Here is a 24,046-nt window from a genome sequence, read left to right as displayed (position 1 = left end):
TTCATTCTTATCCATTTAGGTCCTAGAAGTAGCTTCTGCACAGAGTGACCCTGGGATTGGGGTGGGGAAGGCAAGGGTGTTCAGGTCTGTGACAGAGGAAGCAGCTCAGCTCCCTGGCCGGTCCCTGGGAGCTGCTGGGAGTGTGTGCGTGGAATGGGGCCCAGGCCAGGGCAGGGCTGCTTCTGATCCCAGAAACCTCCTCCTAGCATCAGGCCCTGGTGCTTCTGTACTCAATGGCCAGATGAGGAGCCAGAGGCACAGCTGAGATTCTGCTCTCCAGCCTCTGGAAGAAAGAGCAACACTGGGCTTGTGGGGACCGTGGTCACCCAGTCCCCACCTGCCAGAGGCAGACCCAGCTGCTGGGGAGGCCAGAGATGACCTCATCCTCATCAGAGTCTGTGCCCCGCAGGTGCTCTGTGATCGCAGAGGATGGGCAGGAGTGAGGCTCCTAACTGCTGCAGCACTCGTGCCTGGTCAGCGGTAGCTCCTATGCTGGGCCGTACGCACGTAGCCCTGCAGGCAAGGGGGGTTCTGTCTGGCTCCTCACTCTGCCTCCAGGTCCTGTGAACACCACCTCGTGGGATGGACAGACAATGCTGGTGCCGAGGCTGGGAGCCGGAGTCTGGCTGAGTGGTCACTGCCACACACCGGGCTGCACCAGCACCTGGCCCTGGGAAGGACAGTGGAGCTGGCAGCAGCAGTGCCTGGCTGCTGCCCCGCTGGGTGCTGCCTCGGCTTGGCAAGAGTGTGGAGACCCAATTCTGTGAGCGGGCGGTGGGGCGCTCGGGGCTGAACCATATCTGGGAGTGAGATCGAGCAGTGACACTGGTTCTGGGAGCTCCTCCTCTGTCCCCCCTCTCCCAGGCCCACCCTCAGAAACCAGGGTACAAGCGAGCAGGGCCCACTGAGCGTCTGGTCTTTGGGCTCAGCCAGAGCCTTCATCAGGCCTCCAGAGCCCGCAGTGCCCGTGCATGGCAGCCTGTGAGGTGGGTGCCTGCATTGAGCCCGAGGTTTGGGAAACTGAGGCTGGGCCAGTGCTCCACTCAGCATCCAGTGACCTCCCTGTCTCTCCCTTGCACAGGTTTGGGTGGGCTCCTGGCTAGGGTCCTGGCCTATGGTCCCCTTCTTCCTAGGAGGAGGGGTCCTGCCAGTGTTCACTTTCGAGGAGCCACAGCAGTTTCTGGGGCCGCACCAGGCTGAGACCCTGACCATTTGATTGCAGAACGGCTGAGCCTGGAAGACACAGGAGAGGTCCGGCAGTGTGCCTTCAGTGCCTGTTCTTCCTGGACTGATTCTGTCCTCGGGACAGGCATGCAGGTGGGCTCCTGGTTCACAGAAGACAGTGACCATGCCGAGAGCAGAGGCTCAGTGGACCTCGGACCCAGGAGCTCTGGCTGGATGCTGCTCCCAAGGTCGGCTCATGGCTTGGAGGATTGTCAGGAGTTAGCCTGGCCTGGGCCAGCAGATCTTCCTGCAGAGGTCCTGACACCAAATACATCTGGCTTTGTGGGTCAGGTCCCCTTTGGCTGGATGGCCTTTGTCCTAGCCTCTCCATGGACCATCAATGATGTGCATCTGAATACAGCTGTTCAGAAACACAGCTGGCAGGCGTAGCCCAGGCCACGGCGGACTGGGCACCCTGGCCCACTCTGAACCAATGCCGCAAGACACTACCATTACTGGCGCTGTGCTCTACGGGAGGCACAGAGGTAGCCCCAAGCAAGTGGGTGCCGGTCATGTCTGGGGTCAGCCACCCTCACCTGGGCTCAAGGGGGCCAGCTGGCAGCCCCCTGTCTCCCTGTTGGTGGGTTCCTAGTCTCCCCGTCAAGGCCACCCGTGGGCTGAGGCTCACTGGCCCTGGGGTAGCAGGAGTGGAACTTGCTGGCTCCATCCCCCTGAGCCAGGTGGTCAGGGCAGGACCTGAGAACCTGCATCTGTCAACTCTCTGGTGCTTTGTGGGCCCGCGCTCCCTGGCCTCTGAGAACACAGGCTGGCAGGGCCGGGCACCTGTGTGCGGGGCGGTAGCCTCACGTCAGAGCACTCCCGTTCTTCTCGACCACCTCCATGGGGAACGCTCCTTTCTGTGATGCTGAAACGCGGAAGAAGAGGCCACTGGACACCAAGGGTCTCTGCGACCTGCCCAGACAGCCACGGGATGCAGGAGTGGAGCCAGTGTGGCCCTGGGCAGGAAGCAGGTGCACCTGTGCCGCACACACCCACTTTATGCTAGAACACGCCCAGGGAAGCTCTGCCAGCCTGAGGTGCTTCGCGTTTAATGGAAGGAGGGTGAGACACCGACACAGAAAGGCAGAAGTGAGCCACAGCCCTCAGAGCGGCCCCCGCCGTGTAGTCTCAGAGGCAGGGCACGCACAGACGGGGTGCTGGGGGGCCAGGTGGGGCAGCCAGGTCTTCTGCAGTCCTCCTTCAGGACTGCCCGGCACCCTGGGCTGGCCACCTGCCTCTCCGGACTGTCCCTCGCTCTCTGGGCCTCTTCCTTTCTCTCCCTGGCACCCAGAGTGTGAGGAGGACTTGATGCAGGGCAGCTCCACACAGTGCCAGTGGCAGCAGTGTCCCCAGGGCAGGGCTGGGCTTCCGGAGGAGCTAGGGGAATGGGGCTCGCCGCAGGATGCCCAGCTGGGGCTTGGAGTCCATGAGCCTGTTGAGCCACTCCGTGTATTGGGAGACCCGGGTGTACACTCCGACATGGCCGGCGGCAGCGCAGCCCTCTCCCCAGCTGACCACACCCGTCAGGTACCACGTGCCTCTGTAGCGTGTGGCGTGGGGGCCCCCGCTGTCCCCCTTGCAGGCGTCCTTGCTGCCGTCCAGGTAGCCGGCACAGAACATGTTCTCTGTGACCACCGGGGAGTCTGGCCTCTGCTTGGATTGCTCCAGGCAGTCCTGGGTCATCAGCCTGGGCACCTCGATGGCCATGAGCTCCAGGGCCGTGGCACCACGGTCCAGCAGCTGGCCCCAGCCGCTGACCCATGAGAAGCGGATGCTGGCCAGCGTGTTCTCGGAGAAGGCCCTCTCCGGCAGACAGAGGGGCACCACGTGGTCAGTGAGGGTCACGGGCTGGTGCAGGCGGAGAAGTGCGATGTCATGGTCAGTCTTGCCCACGACGTACTTGTCGGGAATGATGACCTGCACCACCCACCGGGCCTGCTCGTCCCCGTCATCCTCACTGAGGTCATGCTCGCCTGTGCGGAAGCCACAGCTTTCCCACATCAGGCCTGGACACCCTGGGCTCTCGTCACCTCACCCTCTGGTCAGGAGCCCGTGGGTGGGGGTGTGGCCATTCTGCACCCGGGCACCTGAGCCTCCTCTGGGCCTGGGGGCTTTGCATTCAGGGTCATCCACAGAGCCTCCCCAGAGACGGCGTGTGGAAAGGTCTGGAACCTAGGGTCAAGGGCACCTAAGGAGGAAGTGGGGGACCCCCCACAACTGGGCGGATGGGAAGGTCCCACTTTCCCAGAGAGCCTCCGAGCCGAGGCCTCCTTCCTCAGTGCCCCCTGCGCCTGCCTGGCCTATGCTCACCAGGCGGAGGCCCTGCTCGTGGGTCCCCGATTCTTCCCAGTTCCACTTGGGAGCAGAGGGCGTGGACAGGATGGTGGCCAAGTGGTCCCGCCAGGGCTGCCCTTCGCACAGGCGTCTGATCAGGGGTTTGGGGGAGTGGGGAGCTTGCAGCCTCAACAGCTGAGCTGGGGTCATTAGAGAAGTTCCCTCAGGACCGCAGCGGGGCAGTACCCACCCAGCACCACGGACAGGTTCCTCCAGCTCCGGATCTTGTCAAAGCAGTGGGCTGCGGACACCACCCAGCTAGGGTCCAGCAGGGTGCCCCCACAGAGCAGCGCCCTGTTCAGCAACAGCACGGCCTGGGCAGGAGGTCACATGGTTGCCATGGCCTCCCTCTCCACTGGCTTTCCCTGAGCCCAGAGGGTGCACTGGACTGAGTGGACCCCCACCTGAAACCTGGGGCCGCCACCATCCCTCCCCAGCAAAATGGTGTGGGCCTGACTCTGACAGAGTCCCCCAGGTACTGGCCGAGGACATCAGGGTGGGCTTCTGCTGGGCACCTGCAGACCTCAGGTGACAGGTGGCCTGAGCTGGGGAGCACCTTGCACAGTCCTCTGCAGTAGCCTCAGGGCTGCCTCCCTCCCCTTCCCGCCCTGCTGGCTGGGCAGGCTGGGCCCCTTCAGTGTGGGGCCAGTGAGCTCCCACCCAGAGCCCGTGTGCCCCGGGGTGGGGAAGCGGGGGCTGGAGACCAGGTCTGTGTGGGCCTAGGACGTCTTACCTGCCATGGACACTCCCCTTTGGGGCACACCTTGCCCCCCACAATTCGGCCTTGGGGGTTGCTGGCATTCTTTTTTTCCAAAATAGGTATTTTCCCACAGGGGTATTCAGCTACATAAAACAAAAGCGGAGAGGTGGCGCTTTAGGAGGGATGGAGGTGCTGGCGGCTAGGAGAGCACTTGAACCCAGGGGACGGAAGCCACTCCACCGAGGCTCCTGCTGGGGCCTCTCTTCAGGCTCAGGGGCTGCTGCTGGACTGTGGAAGCGGCCTGCCGTGGAGATGGCCTGTCTGCCACGGTCACGGGCCCAGGACCATGTGGTGAGCTGCCCGGGTCCTGTGCTGGGCTCCATTGCACTGGCGTGCCCTCGGGTGGGGCAGCCTCTCTGGCCTGGGCCCTTAGAGGTGGTTGGCACCTAGTGGGAGCCCAGTGTACATCAAGCCATGTCACCTCTTGGTAGGCCAGGGTTGGTGCCTGGCTCCCTGGCATGGGCAGCCACAGCCCCTGGCCTGGTACCTGTGGGCATGCAGGACACTCCATCCGGTTGCAGAGCGTACCCCTCGTGGCACCGGCAGGAGCGCTTGTCCCCCTCGCGGTCGCTGCAGTACTGCTCACAGCCGCCGTTCTCGTTCACACAGATGAGTTGGGCGTTCTTGTCTGGGACAGAGGGGACAACCTGAGAGGGGCCTTAGCAAGGTCAGCGAGAGACAGCTCCAGTGGCCGCTGTTCTCGTGCTGCGTGGAGGGTGGTGTGCAGTGTGGGCACAGAGCCTGTGGGCGGTCAGGAAGGACAAGACCTGGAGCAGCCTGGCCCGAGGAGAAGCAGGCGGCTTCAGGGGGTGCCAGGGGTGTGGGTGGCTCCAGGACCATCAGCTCTCCAGGCAGCTGGTGGGAGGCTAAGGAGGGCCTGGGGAGAGCTGGACCTTTTCTGGGGACAGTGAGAGTGTCCACAGAATGGAGACCTTCCCAGTGAGAGGGTCGGAGCGGCCCTTGAGCCCGGGCGAGCCAGCTGGACCCTTGGTCCCAACAGAGGAGGGGACCGTCCCTCAGTTTTCCTTGCTGTGGGCATTTTCCATGTGGGTGCCCAGGCTCTGGAGGGGAGGCCTGTCCGAGAGACTCAGCAAGGGCTCACCGGGAGGTGGAGGTCCAGTGACAATGTGAATGATAGGTGGAGGCCTTGGGCCTCCAGGGGCTCCCTAGCGATCAGCCACACCCATGTGACGGAGCCCCAGGACGCTTCCTGGATGCCAGCTCAGGGATGCTTCCCTGTTTGGTGACACCACTGGACAGGGTGACTGGAAGCCGGCACCCAGCCGCGGTCTGACTCTGTGTCCTGCACTGCGATAACAAACCCAGGGCTGGAGGATGGCAGAGCCCTGTGTGATCTGGGGGTTGGCAGAGCTCAGTGTGACCTGGGGGGCTGCCGAGCTTGGTGTGACGGGGGGGGGCTGCTGAGCCTGGTGTGACCTGGGGGGCTGCTGAGCTCAGTGTGACCTGGGGGTTGCTGAGCCTGATGTGACCTGGGGGGGCTGCTGAGCTCAGTGTGACCTGGGGGGGCTGCTGAGCCTGGTGTGATCTGGGGGTTGGCAGAGCTCAGTGTGACCTGGGGGGCTGCTGAGCCTGGTGTGACCTGGGGGGCTGCTGAGCCTGGTGTGACCTGGGGGCTGCTGAGCTCAGTGTGACCTGGGGGGCTTCGAGTTCAGTGTGACTTGGGGGGCTGCCAAACTCAGTGTGATCTGGGGGGCTTTGAGTTCAGTGTGACCTGGGAGATGGCTGAGCCCAGTGTGATCTAGGGGGGCTGCTGAGTCTAGTGTGATTTGGGGGACTTCTGAGTTCTTTGTGACCTGGGGGGCTACCGAGCCTGGTGTGATCTGGGGGAGCTACAAGCCTGGCAATGATTTCATATTTATCAGCTGAAAAAATACCTCTGACCTTTGTAATAGCAATGGGAAGGTGACTGTCACCAGCTGACTCACCTCTGGGGATGGAGACCTATCAGAATTTCCCAGGGCTGGTTCCAAAGGGGACATGGAATCCTGAGACACAGGCTCCTAGACCTCTCAGTTTGGAAGGGGCCTTCAGTGTCCCCTAGAACTTCCCACGGGGGCTGAGACCAGGTGGACCCCAGCCCTGCACAGACTCTGCGCTGGCCCCTCCCCTCAGCCCAGGGCCCTGTCTGCGACCTTAGGGCAGGAGGCCGGCCTCACTTGTCTCACAGTTGCGTCCCTCAAAGTCGGGGAGGCAGAAGCAGACGTAGGACTGGAGCTGGTCCTCACAGGAGCCCCCGTTCTGGCATGGATTCGAGGCACACTGGTCCCCATCTGTGGGTGAGCTGGCATTAGTGTGCCGAAGAGAAGGGCTGCAGGGTGGGCTGGAGAGGGTGCGTGGCCTGCTCACCGTTGTAGGAAGTCCAGAACTGCCTCTGGGGAACAGGAGGAGCTGGTGAGACACCCCGAGGGAGACACCCAGAGCGAGACCACGGCACCCTCAGGGGGAGCGCGGGTGGGGCGGACCTGGGCCTCTGTGGGGCACCTGGGAAGAGGTCATCCCTCTGTGGAGCAGTGGCCTCCTCTGGAGGGGACCTTCTCTATTCCCTGACATGGAGCTCTGGCGGGGGCCATGTGTTCCTCTCTCCCAAGCCAGAACACTTGAGTCCAGTCCCAACTTGGCCTCCCCATCTGTGACCTGGAACCAGACACATGTTTGGGGGCCTCCACCTGCAGACAGGTGATTGTGCACCCTGGGGTGGCATGAGCAGAGGGGCAGAGTGGGTAGAGGACTTCCAGGAACGGCCAAGTGCTTGGCGGGTGAAAAGCAGCTCCTGGAGAAATCTGTCCAGCTGAAGCTAAGGTCCGAGGGTGCTGTGAGGGGCAGGTGGGGCCTGAAGGACTTGGCAGGAGGGCACAGACCCCGTTTGCCCGGAGGGGCAGCTGGCCTCAGCTAGGACAGGAGATTTCCAGGTGAGTGTGAGGTGCGGAGGGCTGGGGGGCCTGGGGAGGCCCGTGGGTGTCCGGAGGGCGTGGTGTGAGCGGGCCTTCTGTGAGTGTGAGGCTTCAGTGGGTGTGCAGTGCCCTGGGAGTGTGTGGACCTGAGTCAGCTGGTTTGAAAACCTCATGTAGAGTGAGCTGAGGGCCTGGGTCTGGGGGACCCAGGATTCCACTGGCTCCCATTTTCCGGAGATGTCGCTATAGCGATAAGCTGGAATCACCCCGAGTCCTAGTCTGCCCATCATATCTCCACTTCCACTCTTGGCGAAAATATTCAAAGGGGAGAGTTTGAACGGAGGGCAGGTGGCCAGCCTGCCTGTCCACGCATCTCCATGCCTGACACCAGGAGCGAAGACAGCCCTTGGCGGCCAGGACGCCTCCAGGTTCTTCACACCTGTTCCCTGGGAGGTCCTGGGGCAGGAGGGCCAGCAGGCCAGCTTCTCACTGCGTCTGTCAGTGGTGCTGAGATGCATGGGCAGCCCTGGGTCCCGGCCAACTTCCCTGGGCAGCCAAGGGACCCATGGAATGTGCCTTTCGAATGACACGTTCCCCTGTTCAGAGGTGTCTGCGTGGTGGGCAGAGGGCGGGGCATGGTGTGCTGGGGGCTCCTGGGCCCAGGGAGAGGTGGGGAGCCTTGCGGAGGAGCTAAAGCTGTTTTGGAGGGCAGAGGCCCCATGGCGAGGGCTGTGCATGCCGGGGCCCTGTGCGGTCACCTGGCTGAGCCCCAGAGCCCAGCTCACTCCCTCTGTGGCCTCTGCGGCCTCCTTGGCTGGGCCCACACTCACCGTCCTCTCCGGGCTCCTGAAGATCTCGCGGGCTTCCTCAAAGGAGCACTGCTCCTCCTTGCACTCCCTCTCCAGGGAGCCTGGCCGCAGCTCCTCCAGGAGGGAGTTGGCACGCCGCTGCCTGTGGAGGACACTGTGCGCTTCCTCCTGCGTCACGAAGACTGAGAGGGAGCCGTGAGCAGGGCCGCCCCCAACCCTCAGCAACAGGACCGCCACACTGAAGGGAGCCGAGGTCCTGCTGTCCTGAGGGCTTCCCTACAGAGAGCCACGCACCCAGGCGGGGGTCTGAGGTGGGTGGGCTTCTCCTGAGGGCTGGGGACCGCCACATGGCACCGTGTTCATGGAAGCCACTCTCACACACCCTCCACAGTTAGGACTTTATCTTAAGGAGACGCTCAGTGAGTCTGCAGGCCACACCAGGGCACCCAGTGCTGCGGTCACACTGTGCTTAGGAAGACGTGACCCTGAGGGGGAAGATGGTGACATGGCAGGTCCCGCCCTGGCCCTCGGGGTACACGGAAGTGTGACGGCTGGGCTTCTCACAGGTGACAGAGGTCCACGTTCCTGTGGCTGGGCTGGGGACGTGTGGGGAAGGTGTGGGCCGTTCCAGCGCAGGGCGCCATTTGCAGCAGAGACAGGCTGGGTGTAGGCCCCAGGCACCTCCCAAGCCACACAGCCCTGGGCATCCTGACCCCCTGTGCCAGCTCCCGGAGGCTGGGTGCCTGCCTCACGCTGGGCCTTCCTCCCTCTGTGCTGCACCTCAGCTGCGGACCTTTGCCCTCCCCGGGCCTCCACGCCCCTTCCTGATTCCCCCAGAGACCCCAGCAGCTTCTAGGAGGTGGCTGGGTGGCTGGGGTGGCCTGGGCCCAGGCCTCAGGACATGCTGTAAAGGACATGCTGTCAGGAACAGGGAGGAGGAGGGGTGTCGAGGCAGAGTCACCCTCACAGGGTGCAGGTGACCCCAGCCCTGAGGCTTGCGCGGAGTCTGGGGCTTCTCTGGGACACCAGCAGATGCGGGAAGAGCGAGAGGAAGTGCCGGTGGCTGGTGTGGGAAGAGCGAGGCCAGGGAACGGGGCAGCTGGGGAAGAAGCGAGGAGCAGCAGACCAGGGTGCCCCAGCTTGCCACGAATCTCCTCTGAGGCCTCAGCGCCCGCCCGTGTGGGCTGTGGTGGCAGGCCACCCTGCTCCAGCGTCCCACAGACTGTCGGATGCATCCTACCTGGGACCCAGGAGCTCTGCTCTGAGCAATCCCTCTCCGCTTGTCCAGCTTCACAGGCAGGACCCACGGGCACCCAGGAGAGCACCCTGCTCCTAAAAGTTTCTTGAAAAATGACCAGCCAAGTCTGCCCCATCAGCAAGGGTCTAACGGTCATTCCTCAGCTAAATGTGGCGCACACCTGCCATCCCAGCGACTTGAGAGGCCAGGCAGGAGGATCACAAGTTCAAGGTCAGCCTGGATGATTTAGTGAGGCCAGTATCAAAACAAAACATTCTAAAAAGGGCTGGTGATGTTGGACAGTTGTAGAGGGCCCCTGGGTTCAACCCCTGATCTCACAGAGAGGGAGGGAGAGAAAGAGGAAGAGAGGGAGGCAGAGGGAGAGGGAGAGGGAGGGAGAGGGAGGGAGGGAGGGAAGGAGAGGGAGGGAGGGAGAGAAGGAGAGGGAGGGAGGGAGAAGGAGAGGGAAGGAGGGAGAGAAGGAGAGGGAGGGAGGGAGAGAAGGAGAGGGAGGGAGGGAGAGAAGGAGAGGGAGGGAGGGAGAAGGAGAGGGAAGGAGGGAGAGAAGGAGAGGGAGGGAGGGAGAGAAGGAGAGGGAGGGAGGGAGAGAAGGAGAGGGAGGGAGGGAGAAGGAGAGGGAGGGAGGGAGAAGGAGAGGGAGGGAGGGAGAGGTTGAGGGAGGGAGGGAGAAGGAGAGGGAGGCAGAGGGAGAGGGAGAGAGGGAGAGGGAGGGAGGGAGAGAAGGAGAGGGAGGGAGGGAGAAGGAGAGGGAAGGAGGGAGAGAAGGAGAGGGAGGGAGGGAGAGAAGGAGAGGGAGCGGGGAGGGAGGCAGAGTGAGTAGCTACTCCATGCACCCTGGGCACTTGGACACTTGCTTTTTGGCAGTGTTACCAGTGGCCGGCAGACGCCTGTCCAGAGCAGAGGCAAGGCTTGGGTGTCCTGGGCTCAGCCCTCAGGACTTGCTGTTAAGGCCTGCACCTCTCTCCTGGGAACGCCCTCCCAAGAGGACATACCTGCAGCCAGGGATCCCTGAAGTCCGAGCAGAAAGCAGAGGAGGATGAGCCCGTGGGAAGCCATGGTGAGCTCAGCGGCTCCCTGCTGCGGACGTCCAGAGGGGACGGGGGCAAAGGGCAGGAGCTGGGCGGAGGAGGGGAGGGCAAGGCCCTGAACCCCAGGCCAGGGCGGAGGCCCTGGTGCCCAACAGGGGAGAGGACAGGGTGCTGGGGAAAGCCCTGGTTCCTGGCAGAAGTGTGAGTTAAGGCCTGCAGGGGCAGGGGCAGGGCGCCCCAGGTGCACTGCAGAATTCCAAGGCCCGGGGACCCGGGACAGTAAGTGGGGACATTTCCACCGCAGAGAACTGCGCTGTGCCGCAGTGCTGACAGGAGCAGGCCTTGGGTGAGGACGAGGACCTGGAGAGGGGCCGGGGAGGCCCAGGCCTCTCAGAGGGCCAGAAGCTGCTCTGCCCGGCACCCTGGCTGGGACGGCCACCCCTCCCCACACTCCCCAGCCCAGCCACCAGCCAGATTTCTGAGGATGAGGGACTTCCTGTGCTAAAGCTGGGCTGTTCCAGCAGCTCCAAGATCTAAGGTCACCCATGCCTCCTGGTGTCCAGTGGCCTGGGCTGAACCCTCTGAGGGCAAATGTCCTTTCAGAGTTGGGCCCCTGCTGATGCTCCTCAGAGCTGGACTTCCCTTGGGTTGGCCCTGACTTGACCATGTCCTCCCTGCACCTGTGGTCATCTCAGCCCTCAGAGCAGCTGCTCATTTTGGGATAAAATGCACGAACTGTCCAGCTCAAACTCAACCCCTCCTTTCCCTGGCAGATTTGTGGGGCTGGGCATAGGATCAGATCCTTCATGAACTTGAAAAACAGGCAGATTATCAGGCTCTGATTGCCTTGAGATAGGAGCGATTTATTTAAAAAGACAAAAGCTACACTTTAAAAGATGGACAAAAAGGCACCTAGGCACAAAGGAGTGGGGGTCCACGGGAGGAGTGGAACAGCAGCCCTGGGCCTGTCCCCTGTGTGCTGAGACCAGTCACAGGGTCCTGTGCCGTGGGTCCGATGTGAAAGGGAGACCAAGCAGACGAGACCCTGAGGGTCCAGGTGGAAACCTCCACTCTTGGGTCCTCAGGAGCCGTGCTGGGACAGCCACAGGGAGGCTGCCTGTTGTAGCCTGCTCAGGATTGCGCTCTCCGCGCCTGCGGTGGCTGAGCTGGCTCCCTACTCCACCTAGAGGGCAGGCTGGCAAGCCTCGGCCCCTGGCCCCTGGCCCCTGGCCCATGCCCAGAGCTGTCCGGGCTCCACTGGGATCTGTCTTCTGCCACATGCCTTATGGCTAGTTTTCTCATTCTACAAAGACTGCGCTGCTGGAGTTCTGATAGAAGTACCTTAAGTTTGCAGGCTAATTTGGAGGAGAATTGACATTTTGGTGACGTCGGATGCCCCCTCCATAAGCCCCTTTCCACTTCTCTAGGCGTTCTCTATGGCATGTTGTGTCTTATCCACAAGTTTCATCACTTGGTTGCTGTTGACATAGCGACTGTTTTCGGTTTGTTACTGCTAGGAATGTCTCTGGGGGTCAGTTCTAACAGCTTCTCGGTTCTCCCGGGCTGTCTAGTTCCTCTCCACCCCCACGCCTCATTCCTTTTCCTGTTGCAATCCCGTGTTCCCCGTGAAGGAATGCGAGCAGCGGAGGCTTCCCTGTGTTTTGCCCTCAGTGGGGATGATTCTGAAGGATTTTGGGACATAAAGTCTGGAGGTGAAGATTCTGTTGGATACACTTTATTGGGTTAGGGAAATTCCCTTCTACCCCTTGTGTAGCTTAACATTGCAGATGACTGCTCAGTAAAAACCATGCCCTACACCGCTGCACCTGGCCAGGTTCTCCTTCAGTGTGTTAAAGCCAACTTTTTGAGAGCACCATGTTTCTGCCATCGCACATGTGCCTTGTGGACACCCCTGCTTGGTAGGTGTCATCTGTGCCTGTGCAGGGTGGTGCTGGGGTTGGAGCCATCTGTGCCTGTGCAGGGTGGCGCTGGGGTTGGAGCCCGGGCCTCCAGTGGGGAGCAGGGCAGGCACACTTACCACCAAGCCGCACCCCAGCTCCTGGGACTGGGATTCTGGAATTTTTGTATTCATCTTCATAATTTCATGTTTTTCTTACATAATATCTGTCTTTGTGTACCAAGGAAAAACTTGCTTCAGGAATATTTATATTTTTTGTTCGAACCAGTTTGTGTAAATATCTTTATATGCCTAGAAAACCACCTGGTCTGATACGATCTGGAGTTTTTTTCAACTCCAATTTAATTTCTTTGTTATTCATTCATCAACCCAAGCATTTTATTTCTTCTGGACTAATTTTTAACAATTTAGCTTTTTAAAAAGAAGTCTCCTATTTTATCTGTTTCCCAGACGTATTAGTAGGAACTTGTTCCTATGGTTCTCTCAATTAAAAGCTGTTATTCCTTGTGGACCAATGGGTCCGTCTTGTGAGGTTTTTTGGGGATAAGCCTTTGGCTTTGGTCTGTTTGGGTTTTGTTGTTTTTCTCCTTTCCTTTTCACACTTCTGATAAGTTTGCTGGACCTACTTTTCAGCTTCCTCAAATGGGTAACTCGTTAATTGTGTCACGTAAAGCTTAGATGCAGTTGGCTGTAAAACCAATCTCAGCTGTGCCTCAGCTGCAGCCCTCAGACCCTGGCCAACACGTGGACACCTGTCCAGCTCTAGGGACCAGATCCCTATGATGTGGCCTTTCTAATCCAGGTCTTGGAAACATACTTTTACATTTCCAAATTCTTCTAAACAAATGTTCAATAGCAAATGTTTCAGGGTCTCCTTTAGCAGTTATTTGTCTATTCTGATAGCTTTCAGACCCCCAAATGTCTTCAAAACAAACATTTAAAAGCTGAATTGTTAAAATTGGCCCAGAAGAAATAAAATACTTGAGTTAATGAATGAATAACAAAGAAATCAAATTGCTGTAAATGATCACCCTACCACAGTCTTTTCATTGGTTTGTAGACACGTGGAGAATGCACCATGCGTGCTGGAACATGGCACTGCCTTTTCTATTTTTAAGGACAGTAACAGTTTTTACAGGAGGAAGTGGCATCTCGCCCTGCCTGCCAAGGCTTGCTTTCTGTGTTTTGGGCTTATTATTGTTTGCTTAGGTGTTTGCACACTGTTCCTTGTACTCTAAGTGCCCTATTTCCATGGCTGTGTCCTCAGCATTGTTATGCTGCTTCCTCTGCTCCGTACTTTCCTGGTCTTCTTGCTTTCTTTTATTTTCCATCTTGGCATATTTTTATTCCAGGGATCCTTCATCAGTTACCTGCCTATCCAGTTCAGTGCTCTTCCTGTAAGTCAGCCTCCTGTGTAGGTCACCACCTTCCTCCCACCTTCTGTGGGTTGGGCCTTTCTAGATCCCATTTCATGTTTTCTGTTTACTGTGTTCCCTTCCTCTCTTGGGCCCACGACCTTCCTGCACTCTCCGCCACTTTGGTTTGAAGATGTGGGGTGTTATTCTGTAAAGGTACTCTTGGGTCACCTTCACATTTTGACGTGTACACCCAGTACTACTTATCATCACCACAGCTGGATGGGGCGAAGCACCCAAGCTTCAAGGCCTGCGCTCCCTGGGTCCTGCCCACCGCCAGCCTCTGTTGCCTGGCTGTGCAGGCCCTACACCATCGTGGGGCTCAGCAGGGCCGGCCCCTGTTTAAAGAGCAGGCCAAGAGCAGGGGTTTCTGACGTTTATTCAAACTTCATCCATACAATAAAGAGCTCTGATTTTTAAATTTCATTTACATCAGCAGTTAAAAGAAAAGTAACAGTCAATGAAACATGACGTTTTAAAGTGCCTTCATGAGGGAGAGATCACAGAGAGAGGGCTAGCCCAGGTTGAGACAGAAGGAGCCGCGTCTGGACTGGAGATGAGGCGGACCACACTCTGCCGCGTTTCCAAGTGTGCACCAGGAGAAGCGCTGTGGTCTTCACAGGCCTCGCGCTTGATCCCCTCCTCTGGAGGTCTGGCCAGCAAGGGTTCCGCGCACCACAGGGTGGGGAGGGCGCTTCACCTTGGCCACAGCGGCGGCCCCCACGGCAGCAGGGCAAGGAGACAGGGAGGACCATAAAGTGACACATGTTCAGCAGCATGAGACCATAAATACGCCTTTACATCCAGGTCGTATGCACACACACAAACACACCTACCACACCTGCCCTCCAGGGAGTCTCAAGAGGACAGATTTGTTTCTGAAACACAAAAAGGGTTTGAAAAGCAGAAGGGTTTTGGTTCCAGTTCTGCCATGATTTGAACACAGGAGACCCCTGCACACATCACTCAAGGTGACCCTAACCACACCTGCGGACTTTCCTGCAAGGCCAGGTAGGTGGTGCCAGAGAAGGACTTGGTCCCGCCTGCGGCGCCAGCACACCTGTTCACCCAGCACAGTGGACAGGGAGCTCAGAGACCCCACGAAACCGCATCTCTACACTGCCTTTAAAAACAACAAAAATACACTAATTCAGTGAAGATCTTTAAAAAATTGAAAGTCCCCTTATTTTGTAGAAAAGAAGGTTAATTTTTGAATTAGAGTTTAAATTTTCTTGTGAAATGAGGCCGGTGCATGTAGAAGGACCTGGTTCCTTACTGCTTTTGGTTGTGAGACACCACCTGATTTTATCCATGTGTGTTGGTTCACCTGTGACCAGGTATGCTTCAAGGGGTGCCGGCATTTCAGAGAGTGCCCAAATCATTTAGTGATATAGACAACGAGCTTTGATGTAAACCCCAGTAACAAAAAAATAGTTTTATATCAAATACAGTATCAAATTATCATTTCATGTAAACACAGTGATTCTTGGTAAAGATTTGAGGCCAAAGTACCACAAAAAATGGCCACGGAATTAATCCCTGTTTTTAAAAAATCAGAAACTTATAAAAGACAAGAGTTCCCCAGGCCCCTCTCTCCACCGGGACATTCCCACAGCAAGCACCAGACCAGGCGTCGGAGGCGCCCGCACCGAGGGTGAGGGGCTGTCCCCAGGCCCCTCCCGTGTCCACTCTGCACCTTGCAGTGGCCCTGGGGCCTGGTCCTGGGAGCTGGCTTCTGCCCCCGGGGGCCGGCTGCTGAGGCCCGTGTCCCTCTGCGGCCCGCGGGGGCCCTGGGGTCCTCCTGTGTTTGGCTATCTTGGAGCGCCGTCCCCTCCCCAAACTACGCAAGCCCAAGCAAAAGACGACCAGAGACTGCATGCGGGTCTGCCGGGCGCAGGGCAGAGGCTGTCCTAGCCCTGGAGGTCCGCGAAGGGCGCCGGGCAGCCCTCGCTGCAGCTCGAGGAGTTGCTCAGCACGGCGGACCCTGGGCTCGACTCTGCGGGGAAACCGGGGAGACTCGGTGCGGCGGCGGCCCTCCGCACCCCGCGTCAGACTCGGGGCGCCGCCCGCCTGCACGGAGCGCCTTACCTGAGCTGCTCAGACACTGCGCCGAGCTGGACGTGCCCAGCAGGGCCGACAGGCTGCCGGCCGGCACCCAGCCCTCCTGGCCGCTGCTCAGGTCCCGCACGTACCTGAAAGAGGCGGGGTCAGCGGGCAGCGGCGCGAGGCACCTGTCCCGTTGGGCGCGGGGGTGGGCGGGGCGCGGGGGTGGGCGGGGCGCGGGGGAGGCGGGGCGCGGGTGGGCGGGGCGCGGGAAGGCGGGGCGCGGGGCGGGCGGGGCGCGGGGAGGCGGGGCGCGGGGAGGCGGGGCGCGGGGAGGCGGGGCGCGGGAAGGCGGGGCGCGGGAAGGCGGGGCGCGGGAAGGCGGGGCGCGGGAAGGCGGGGCGCGGGAAGGCGGGGCGCGGGAAGGCGGGGCGCGGGAAGGCGGGGCGCGGGAAGGCGGGGCGCGGGAAGGCGGGGCGCGGGAAGGCGGGGCGCGGGAAGGCGGGGCGCGGGAAGGCGGGGCGCGGGAAGGCGGGGCGCCGGGTGGGTCCCGCTCTGACCCCTTACCAGAGCCCCTCAGCGCCCTCCTCCACCACCTCCACCACGTCCCCGCTCCTCATGGCGAGGGTGTCTGGGCCCCCCTTCTCATCGTCCAGCACCACTGTGTACTTCCCAGGGACCTGCGGGAGATGGACACAGGCAGAGTGCCAGTGGGTCAGCACCTGCTGCTCAGGGCAAGAGGACACGAACTTGTGCTGCACTTGGCACCTGGCAGCGCCACTCAGGGCAGGGAGTGTGCGTCCAGAGCGGGCTTCAAGAGGCCCCGCTATGGGAGCCAGGCCCTGTTTTAGGAAGATGCTGCTAGGCCCCATGTTATCCCCGCGTTAGAAACCCAAGCGTGGGTGCCAGGTGTCCTCAGGCTCCCTGGCCTGGCGGCTGGGCACACTGGGCTCCGTGCTGGTCTCAGCAACCCCCTTCTGGAGTGCCTGCCCTCTGGCGGCTCCTTCTTGGTGGCCCTCAGCTGTTCTCTTTGGAGGACATCCTTGCCTAAAGAGTTACGAGGCTGGATGCTGTTTTGTGCTTCCTGTGAGAGGAGATTCTCATCTGTTGTGTTCCCTGCTTTATCAGGTGTTGGGAACGCTGGTACCCAGTGGACACTAAACCCATATCTAAGGGGTCAGTTCTGCTGTGGGATGTGGGCTGAGGAGCGATGCTGTTCTTGAGCAGCACGGGCGCTCCTGACCCCATAGAAGCACGTGAGCTGCAGGAGGCGCTCTGGCAGCAGGGCCTGGGCAGGACTGCTGAGGGCCCATCCTCCTCACACAGCTACCTGCCCCAGGTGGACAACCCCACCTTGGCTCCCTGCTGGGCCCAGAGCAGCCAGGATCCTGCCCACCCCACACTGAGAACAAGATCCAACCCCTCCCCAGGCCCCACTCTCCCCTGTTCACCAGCCCCAGTCCCTCCTGCCACGCTGCCCTCCCTGTGTCCTCATGTCTGCCCTTCTCACTCTTGACCAGTGTTAATGCGCCCTCTTGGGAGAGACCCAAATAGGTATTTGTGGGGGTCATCCCGACTCTAATATGTAATTTAATATGTAAATGACTTTTCTTGCTGTACTATTAAAAACAGGACATGGTTTATAATGCAAGCCCATACCTAGGGGTTATGCAAATCCACAATCAAGATAATTCAGTTTCTTAAAAAGTGAGATGGAGACTCCAGTATACAGTGTTAGGAAAGCTTAATTAGTGAATTGTGTCCATGTGGAGGTGAGTGACAGACACACTGTGCAGGGCTGTAAGTTGTAGGTACACAGTGTGCTGGGACCTTGGGCATGGACACTGACCCAGGCCAACCCAGGCCAACCCAGAGCACTTCGGCATGAGGAACTGTAGCTGCACTTGCAAGACCCGGCTGAGGCAGGTCTTCTAGAACACTCCTTCTCCAGGGGACAGCACCCACCACCACCACCCAGGCAGGACAAGGTTACCAGCTTCTTGGGGCCCACTCCACCATCCTCCTCTGCGTCGGATGAGTTGATGGGTTCCTCAGCACTTGACCAGCCGCCCTCGTCCTCAGGGACCTCCAGTGAGTGGGACGTTTTGCTCCAGCCTAAGGGAGGAAGAGGCTCCAGTGAGGGCCACGTCCATGAGAAGCTGCCATCCATCCAGCTGTTCCCCGCGAGTCCCACAGATTCCCTGAAATGTGCAGCCATGGGTCCAAGCTGAGCCAATCACAGGACCCGCCTGCCCAAGCTCCGGGCTCCACCCATTGTCAAAATGCTGGGACTGTGTTCCAAGTCACAGGAAGACTGACAGGGTGTGATGGCATCTGCTCCCAGCTGCCAATCAAGGGGAGAGAAAGCCCAGACCCTGCACGGAGACCTGTGCCTGTGTCAGGCTGCAGCCCCACAAGCCCCCACCCTACAGCAAATACTGGAGGAGAAGGCATTTCAGTCAACACTCCCAGACCAGCCAGGAAGGCAGTTTCTAGCCCCAAACGACCCCATGGATCTCTGGTCTGTAAGCTGAGGGGGCTGTGCACTCGCAGGGCAGGGAGCACCCAGGTGGGGATGCTGAGCCACCAGGACAGGTTGTACAGTGGTTGCAACAAAGCCAGGCTCTACTTTGGCCTCTAGTCCAGCCCACCAACCCTGGCCAGCCAGGCGGGACCTAGACTATATCGATTGCTTTGTTAGTGTTCCTCCTGCCTAGTGTCCCCCAGGGGTGGCAGTGGTGTTCCCATCATGGGGGAGATGGAGACCAGGAATTCTCAATGGTGATAAATAGAGTACCAAGAAGCACAGGGCCGAAGACAGATGCCCAGTGCATTAAATGACACCTTAATGCTTCAACAAGGAACAAGCGTGTCAGAGACAGGCAGACTGCCCAGTGGGTTTGCACCTGCCACAGCCTGCTCCAGGCTGAAGCTACCTTTTCCTATGAAAGAGAGGTGCTGGGGTGTGAAGAGGTCACAGAGGAGTCCCAGGCATGAGTGCATGTGTGCCTTACCCGCCCCACGAAGTCAGGGCTGCAAGAGACAAACCGTCCCTGGAGGCCAGCTCCCTCCCACGCCTGAGGACGTTCAAGGCTGGCAATGAAAAGCTTCTGCTGAGAGGCCTAGAAAGTCACCTTGTCTTTCCAGACAAGGGAGCTGGCCCGTCCTCATAGCAGGCCAGGTGCAGCCTGAGCCCTTCCGAGCTCCACTCTCCTGGGGCTGGCTGCAGGAGAGGGGGATGGCTGTGCAGCTGGCTCTGCAGGTGCCACACCAGCTTGTGCCTGGGCAGGACCTGGGGACTGGGTCTGCAGGGCAGTTGCCTGTCCTCCCTGCTCCCAGCCCACCTGCAGCTGCAGCCCAGCTTGGAGCTGGGGCATTGGTACCAGGATCCCTCTCAGACGTCCTCTCCCTTCCCACAGCCCCATCCGGTGGGGCCTCTGACCAAGCAGGACTGAAGTCTGCGAGGACAGCGGGGACAAGACAGGACTGCCGCGGCACCTTCTGTAGGCAGAGCCTTCTCTCTGCCCAGCCGGATGTTGCATGGAAACCCCTGCCTTAGCGTGTCTGTAGGGAGACCTCAGGGCTCAGCCTCTGGCACTGCCAGAGAACCCCAACAGTGCCAGGCGTGGGCTTGGCCCGGAGCCTCTGGACCAGCCCTCTGACGGGGCTTCAGGGGGTCCCTCGTTAGAAGGCGTGTGGGAGAAGTGACACCTGCTGAGGGGTGGGCACGTGACCTGTGGCCTGCGACCATTTTCCACAGAATGGTCCTTTATATTGTCAATGCTGCAAAACGACTTCCAGGCCAATGGCTTTCAGTAAAGCACTGGTCATGGCCCACAGAGCCGTGGGGGCGTGGGCCAGCACCACACACAGTGCTCACCTCCACTCACAGGAGGGGCGCCTGCAGAGGCAAAGCTGCCTGGCTGCAAAGGAGGCGGACGCCGGTTCTGCCCTGCAGTGTCCGCCAGGCCAACTCGGCCAGCCCTTGTGGTGTGCCCTGGGCTGAGAGCACGGAGGGCTCAGAGGCTTGGTCACAAGCAGAAAGTACCTAACGGACAAGCAGACCTTCGCAGAGGCTGCCCACGGAGCCCATCTGGGTCTCGGCTGCAGCGGGCTGGGTGTCTGCCTGTGCTTAGGACAGGCGGACACGCCAACCAGCTCCTGGCTCTGAACCATGCCCAGCGGCAGCAAGAAGGCTGGCGTGGGATGCTTGGGACTCTGAGCTTGGAGACCGGAATGAGCCTGAGAGCCCAGCAGTACGGGTGGCCTCTGGGGCGGACTGGGATGCTGTCCAGCGTGCCCCTGGGAACCTTCACAACTGTTTGCACAGCTCAGGAGGGTCTAAAACGTGACACTGTCTCCTGCACCTGCCTCCGTGGCTGGGCAGAGGAGGCCTTGGGTGTCCCTGGGGGTCACCCTTGGAGCATAAATGAGCAGGAAACAAGAAGCCCGGTCCCAGCATGGAGTTTGATCCTCCCATCTGCCACACAGCCATCTCCCCTCTGCAAGGGGAGGGTGGACCAGATCTGTCGCCTCATCGCCTCAGAAGGATCAGCAAGCTGGTGAGTCAGGCCGGGTGCTGGTACTGTGGGGGCCACAGCTTACCACAGCCACTGGACAACAACCCAGCCCAACTCCAGCCAGGTGCAGCGGCAGCAAGCTGCTGCCCAGGGTCACTAATGAGGGGCAGGTCTGCTGAGGGGTCAGTGGGAAGCCAGTGTCCCCCAGCATCTGTCACCAGGCATCTAGCTGTAGGCCACCAGGGCCACCTCTGCCTGTGGGGCCTGCTCGTGTCATCCTAGGTGACCTGCGTGGGCCACACACAGCCCTCCCGGCCGGTGTCCAGCAGCTGAGCCATGCTACCTCGCAAACCAAAGGGAGTCGGGTCGCTCTTTACTGCATGCCGCTTAGCCTTTCTGTCAGGACTGGTAGGAGAAGCTGCAGGAGGAGGCAGAGGCAAAGAGAGAGAGAGTGAGGGACGGCCAGGGGCGGAGGGGGCCCGTGAGATGGGATGGACACAGCACCGGGGTTCCCTCCAGATCAAGAGTAGCTTTGTGGGCGTGCGAGGTGGCACGGGGGAGGGGGAGGGCAGTGGGGAAGAAGGGGGGCTGCTGGGCGGTGGCTCTGGCCACGTCAGTCTTGGGCTCCGCCCCAGGACCTGTCCTTGGCTCTGTATCATCAAAGGTGCAGCACTGTGAGGGCTGCTGCGTCTCTCAGGTCTGACGCCGGCTGAAAGCGTCTTACACACTGAGAAGAGCCCACCGTTCTCTGCACCAGAATCTGGCCACTGAAGGGGGCCCTGGTCAGCCTGGCCTCGAGCACTGGGAGAGAGCCTTCCAGGGCTGGTGGCCAGGCCTTTGGCCACCAAGGAGCACTCCAGGCCGATGGAGCTGACGGGCATCCTTGGCCAGCCCGCTCACCAGCAAGTGCCCGAGAGGGTATCTGACCGGGGTCTCGGCTGTGGTGGGAGAGTGTTTGCAGCCAGAAGGGCAACTGCTGGGCAGCTAAGGGAAAAGAGGGGCGGGCAGGGCAGGGAGAGCAGAGTCGGGCCAGAGAGCCAGGAAGCCCAGGTCGGAGCAGGCCCGCAGAGCTGGCCTTGGCATTTTCAAAAGGACACCCTGAAAGATGGCTTCAGGTGTTGATATGGACACTCAGGGGTCACCGGAGGATGCTGTGAAAGAGCTTTGGATGGGCTGTGCATGGGATGAAGGGACGGGGCCTCCTGAGAAGGTCCCCCAGATGGCCACCACACCATGCAAGACAGATGCCACCACAGGAACACAGGTGAAGACAGACCTCAGGCAGCAGTGCCTCTTTACCTCTCTGACCTTTGAGGTTAGCAAAGCCCTGCAGGGTGAAGCGCTTTCTGGAAAGTGCGGAACTTTCTGAAGTAGAGCTAGAGACCGCGTCATCTAGGAGGAAGAGAGACGTGCAGAGGGCCTGCAGCCCGGCCAGCGTGGCGGGCGAGAGCCCAGGGGCCGGTCCTCATGCTCCCCCGAGTTGGCTGGAGCGGGGCGCAGAGTGTCAGAACGCGGGGTGTGCAGGGAGTCCCAGGCCCTCTGGAGGGGAGGGGACCCTGAGCCCCAGCACTGGCCCAGTGCCCCAGGAAGGGCACGTCCCTGCACATGGCTGGAGGGACACTCTGTGAGAGGCACAGCTGACTCGTGTCATGGCAGACACCCACCTTTGCCTTTCTCGGGGGGCTTCGGCAGCGACGAGCTTACATATCCTTCCAGGCTCAGGGGGTCTGTCTTCCTCTCCTCCAGCTTCTTGGCGTGTCTCGAGTTCCCTCCCGAGGGGCTGGTGACAGCAGACACACAAAACGGCATGCTGCCCGGCATGCTTCCAGAACTCTCTGAGGACGGGAGTCCGGGCCCTCTCGGCTCCCAGCCCACCCCCGAGGCAGCCCACCATACTGCCTCAGAGCAGGGCGCAGCACTGGACAGCCAGTGTTGTCCAGTGGCTGTCCAGCCAGGGAGCAGGTGAGAGCAGGAAGCACCCTCCTCCCCACTGGGGGGAGTCGCTGGGGGGGTCTCTCTAAAGTCTCTGTTTAGGGCTCATGTATTTGGGCTCCATTGATTCCATGAGTGATAAAAGGAGACTTTTGTAAGAAAGAAGAAGAAGAAAGTGAACAAAAAAAAATAACAAAGGAAAAATGAGGGCAGAAGGGAGGACCAAGCAGTGCGCGGCGATGTCCCCACCGTCGTGGGAAACAGACCACAGGGAGCAACAGTCGAGGAGGCCGGGGATGGGATGGCAGGGAGCCGGCAGAGGGCGTCTCTGGGGCTGACCCTGGGTGGGGGGGAAGCCACCAGCATGTAATTCCCAGACAATGACACTGGAGGGACCTGGGGCAAACTTGGCCCAAGGACCAGGAGGCCCCGGTGACAGTTGTGAGCTCCAGGGCCCGTGCCAGCTGTGCCAGGCTCCCAGCCTTGTGTGGGCCTCACCTGGTGCTGGATGGCGCGGGCAGGGGCAGGCTGTGGGACTGCTCCAGGGTCCTGTGCTGGCTGGCTTCTGCAGGGGAAGGAAGGCCACAGGCTGTGTCAGCGAGCTCCGTGCTCAGGCAGCCTGTTGGGGGCTTGGAGGCCTGAGGGGACAGGGAGGGGTGGCCGGGCCCTCACCTCGACACGCCTGCAGCTGGCTGGTCAGCACCTTCCGAATCTCATTCACCCATGCGGCTTTAATTTCAGGAGTTGGTGCCTGTTCCCCAAAAGAAATGCAGGAGTAAGTACCGGGGTCCCCAGTGACATGCACTCTTGAGACTTCCAAGGACACTCCTAGGAATCCAGTCAGATCACTGCCGTGAGTCAGAGGGACAGATGGGGACCCTTTCGTGGGACGCTTGCCCTGCAGAGGAAAGGGCCTTGCAGCCATGCCCAGTGCCTAGGGCTGGGCAGCGGCAGCAGTCACCTGTCAGGAGGTTGGAGCTGGTGACCACCATGGTGTCTCCCAGCAAACCTATGCTTAAGGGTCTCTGAGAAGCGGCCTTGACCCTCTTTAGGTGACAATATCAGTGGTGGGTCTGAAACCCACAGGTAGATGACAAACAGCCAGGTGGGGGGCCCGGGTTGGAGCAGTCACAGGGCTGCTGTGCAGGCTCAAGACAGCAAGAGGCCCTGGGCTCCTGGGCTCCGAGCCGAGTGCTTCCAGATGGGCTGGCTCCTTGGGGTGCCGTGTGGGGTCTGAGCAGGGCCCCTGCGGTCTCAGCTCTGCGGGGCGTTGGTGCCAGGGCTGGAGGGCAACCTGAGCTTCAGTGCTGCCTGGCCATGCACCCTGCACAGGGCCATGTCATCCTTTGTGTTAGAACCCTGAAGAGCAAGTGGCCGGGCCCCTCCCAACATGTGGCTCAGCCCCTCACAGGGCACTGGGTCAACCAGGGCCTCAAGCAAAGGGCTCTGTCCCGAGTCCACATGACAGCTCCGCTCCCCATCCGCTCAGCGAGGACAGGGCCAGCACTTCTCCACCGGGGAACCAGGCCCTGAGACGAAGCCCTCTCCTGCGCAGTCCAGGGGTGCAGGAGCGTAAGTCTCGGGAGTCGCTTCCAGCACCCGGGTCTCTCCCGACTTCACCCTGGATCCTGCTCAGGTCCGACACCCAGGGCAGAAGACACAAGGCCTATTGAGGGGGCTTTCACCGGCCGTCCTCAGGAGGAGGGCTCCCCTGCACCTGGCCTGTGGAACAGGTGATCTCCCTACCTGGACGATGTAGACCTCTTCTCTCGCGTTGTACCAGATCTCAAACTTCTTGGCATCACCCTTCACATTCTCTGTGATGCCAACGGCAGTCATCTGGTGAGTGCAGAATCAGAGACCCGTGTCAATGTCCACTGGCTTGAAGACATG

At 60.3% G+C, this 24,046-nt stretch overlaps 2 protein-coding genes across 13 annotated transcripts in view; both read right to left on the bottom strand.

Moving 5' to 3' along the window:
• Positions 1–2,257: 2,257 nt before the first annotated feature.
• Positions 2,258–10,353, bottom strand: F7 (coagulation factor VII). The gene is made up of 8 exons (XM_076872124.1): positions 10,290–10,353; positions 8,061–8,221; positions 6,686–6,710; positions 6,496–6,609; positions 4,806–4,946; positions 4,292–4,401; positions 3,749–3,872; positions 2,258–3,197 (listed from the first exon to the last, which is right to left on the bottom strand). The coding sequence occupies exons 1-8, from the start codon at positions 10,351–10,353 to the stop codon at positions 2,602–2,604; spliced, it is 1,335 nt and encodes a 444-aa protein (XP_076728239.1). The 3' UTR covers positions 2,258–2,601.
• A 3,665-nt stretch (positions 10,354–14,018) lies between these two features.
• The window catches only part of Mcf2l (MCF.2 cell line derived transforming sequence like), an 84,827-nt gene continuing 74,799 nt past the window's right edge, over positions 14,019–24,046 (bottom strand). For 5 of the 12 annotated variants that reach the window (XM_076872314.2, XM_076872317.2, XM_076872318.2 and 2 more), the window contains 9 exons: positions 23,900–23,992; positions 22,826–22,904; positions 22,652–22,718; positions 21,886–22,001; positions 21,521–21,613; positions 20,565–20,639; positions 17,695–17,816; positions 16,269–16,381; positions 14,019–15,850 (listed from right to left, as the gene is read on the bottom strand). In XM_076872314.2, the coding sequence (XP_076728429.2) occupies positions 15,628–15,850; positions 16,269–16,381; positions 17,695–17,816; positions 20,565–20,639; positions 21,521–21,613; positions 21,886–22,001; positions 22,652–22,718; positions 22,826–22,904; positions 23,900–23,992 (981 nt within the window). In that variant the 3' untranslated portion in view covers positions 14,019–15,627. Of the gene's footprint in view, positions 15,851–16,264; positions 16,382–17,694; positions 17,817–20,564; positions 20,640–21,520; positions 21,614–21,885; positions 22,002–22,651; positions 22,719–22,825; positions 22,905–23,085; positions 23,820–23,899; positions 23,993–24,046 lie in introns of those variants that run through there. The other 7 variants (XR_013092866.2, XM_076872316.2, XM_076872321.2 and 4 more) reach the window with 7 other exon arrangements.

The sequence above is a fragment of the Callospermophilus lateralis genome, chromosome 12 (genome assembly GCF_048772815.1).
Source record: "Callospermophilus lateralis isolate mCalLat2 chromosome 12, mCalLat2.hap1, whole genome shotgun sequence".
NCBI lineage: Eukaryota > Metazoa > Chordata > Mammalia > Rodentia > Sciuridae > Callospermophilus > Callospermophilus lateralis.
This window is presented reverse-complemented; position numbering and strand designations above follow the sequence as displayed.

What these genes read in the sequence shown, in the direction of transcription:
- F7 (XM_076872124.1), bottom strand. Translation starts at nt 10,353, where the DNA reads ATGGCTTCCCACGGGCTCATCCTCCTCTGCTTTCTGCTCGGACTTCAG. An exon ending in TCAGGGATCCCTGGCTGCAG is followed by an intron (nt 8,222 to 10,289) that starts GTATGTCCTCTT and finishes GCTCCCTCTCAG; the next exon opens with TCTTCGTGACGCAGGAGGAA. An exon ending in GAACCTGTCCGTGGTGCTGG is followed by an intron (nt 3,198 to 3,748) that starts GTGGGTACTGCC and finishes GCTTCCGCACAG; the next exon opens with GCGAGCATGACCTCAGTGAG.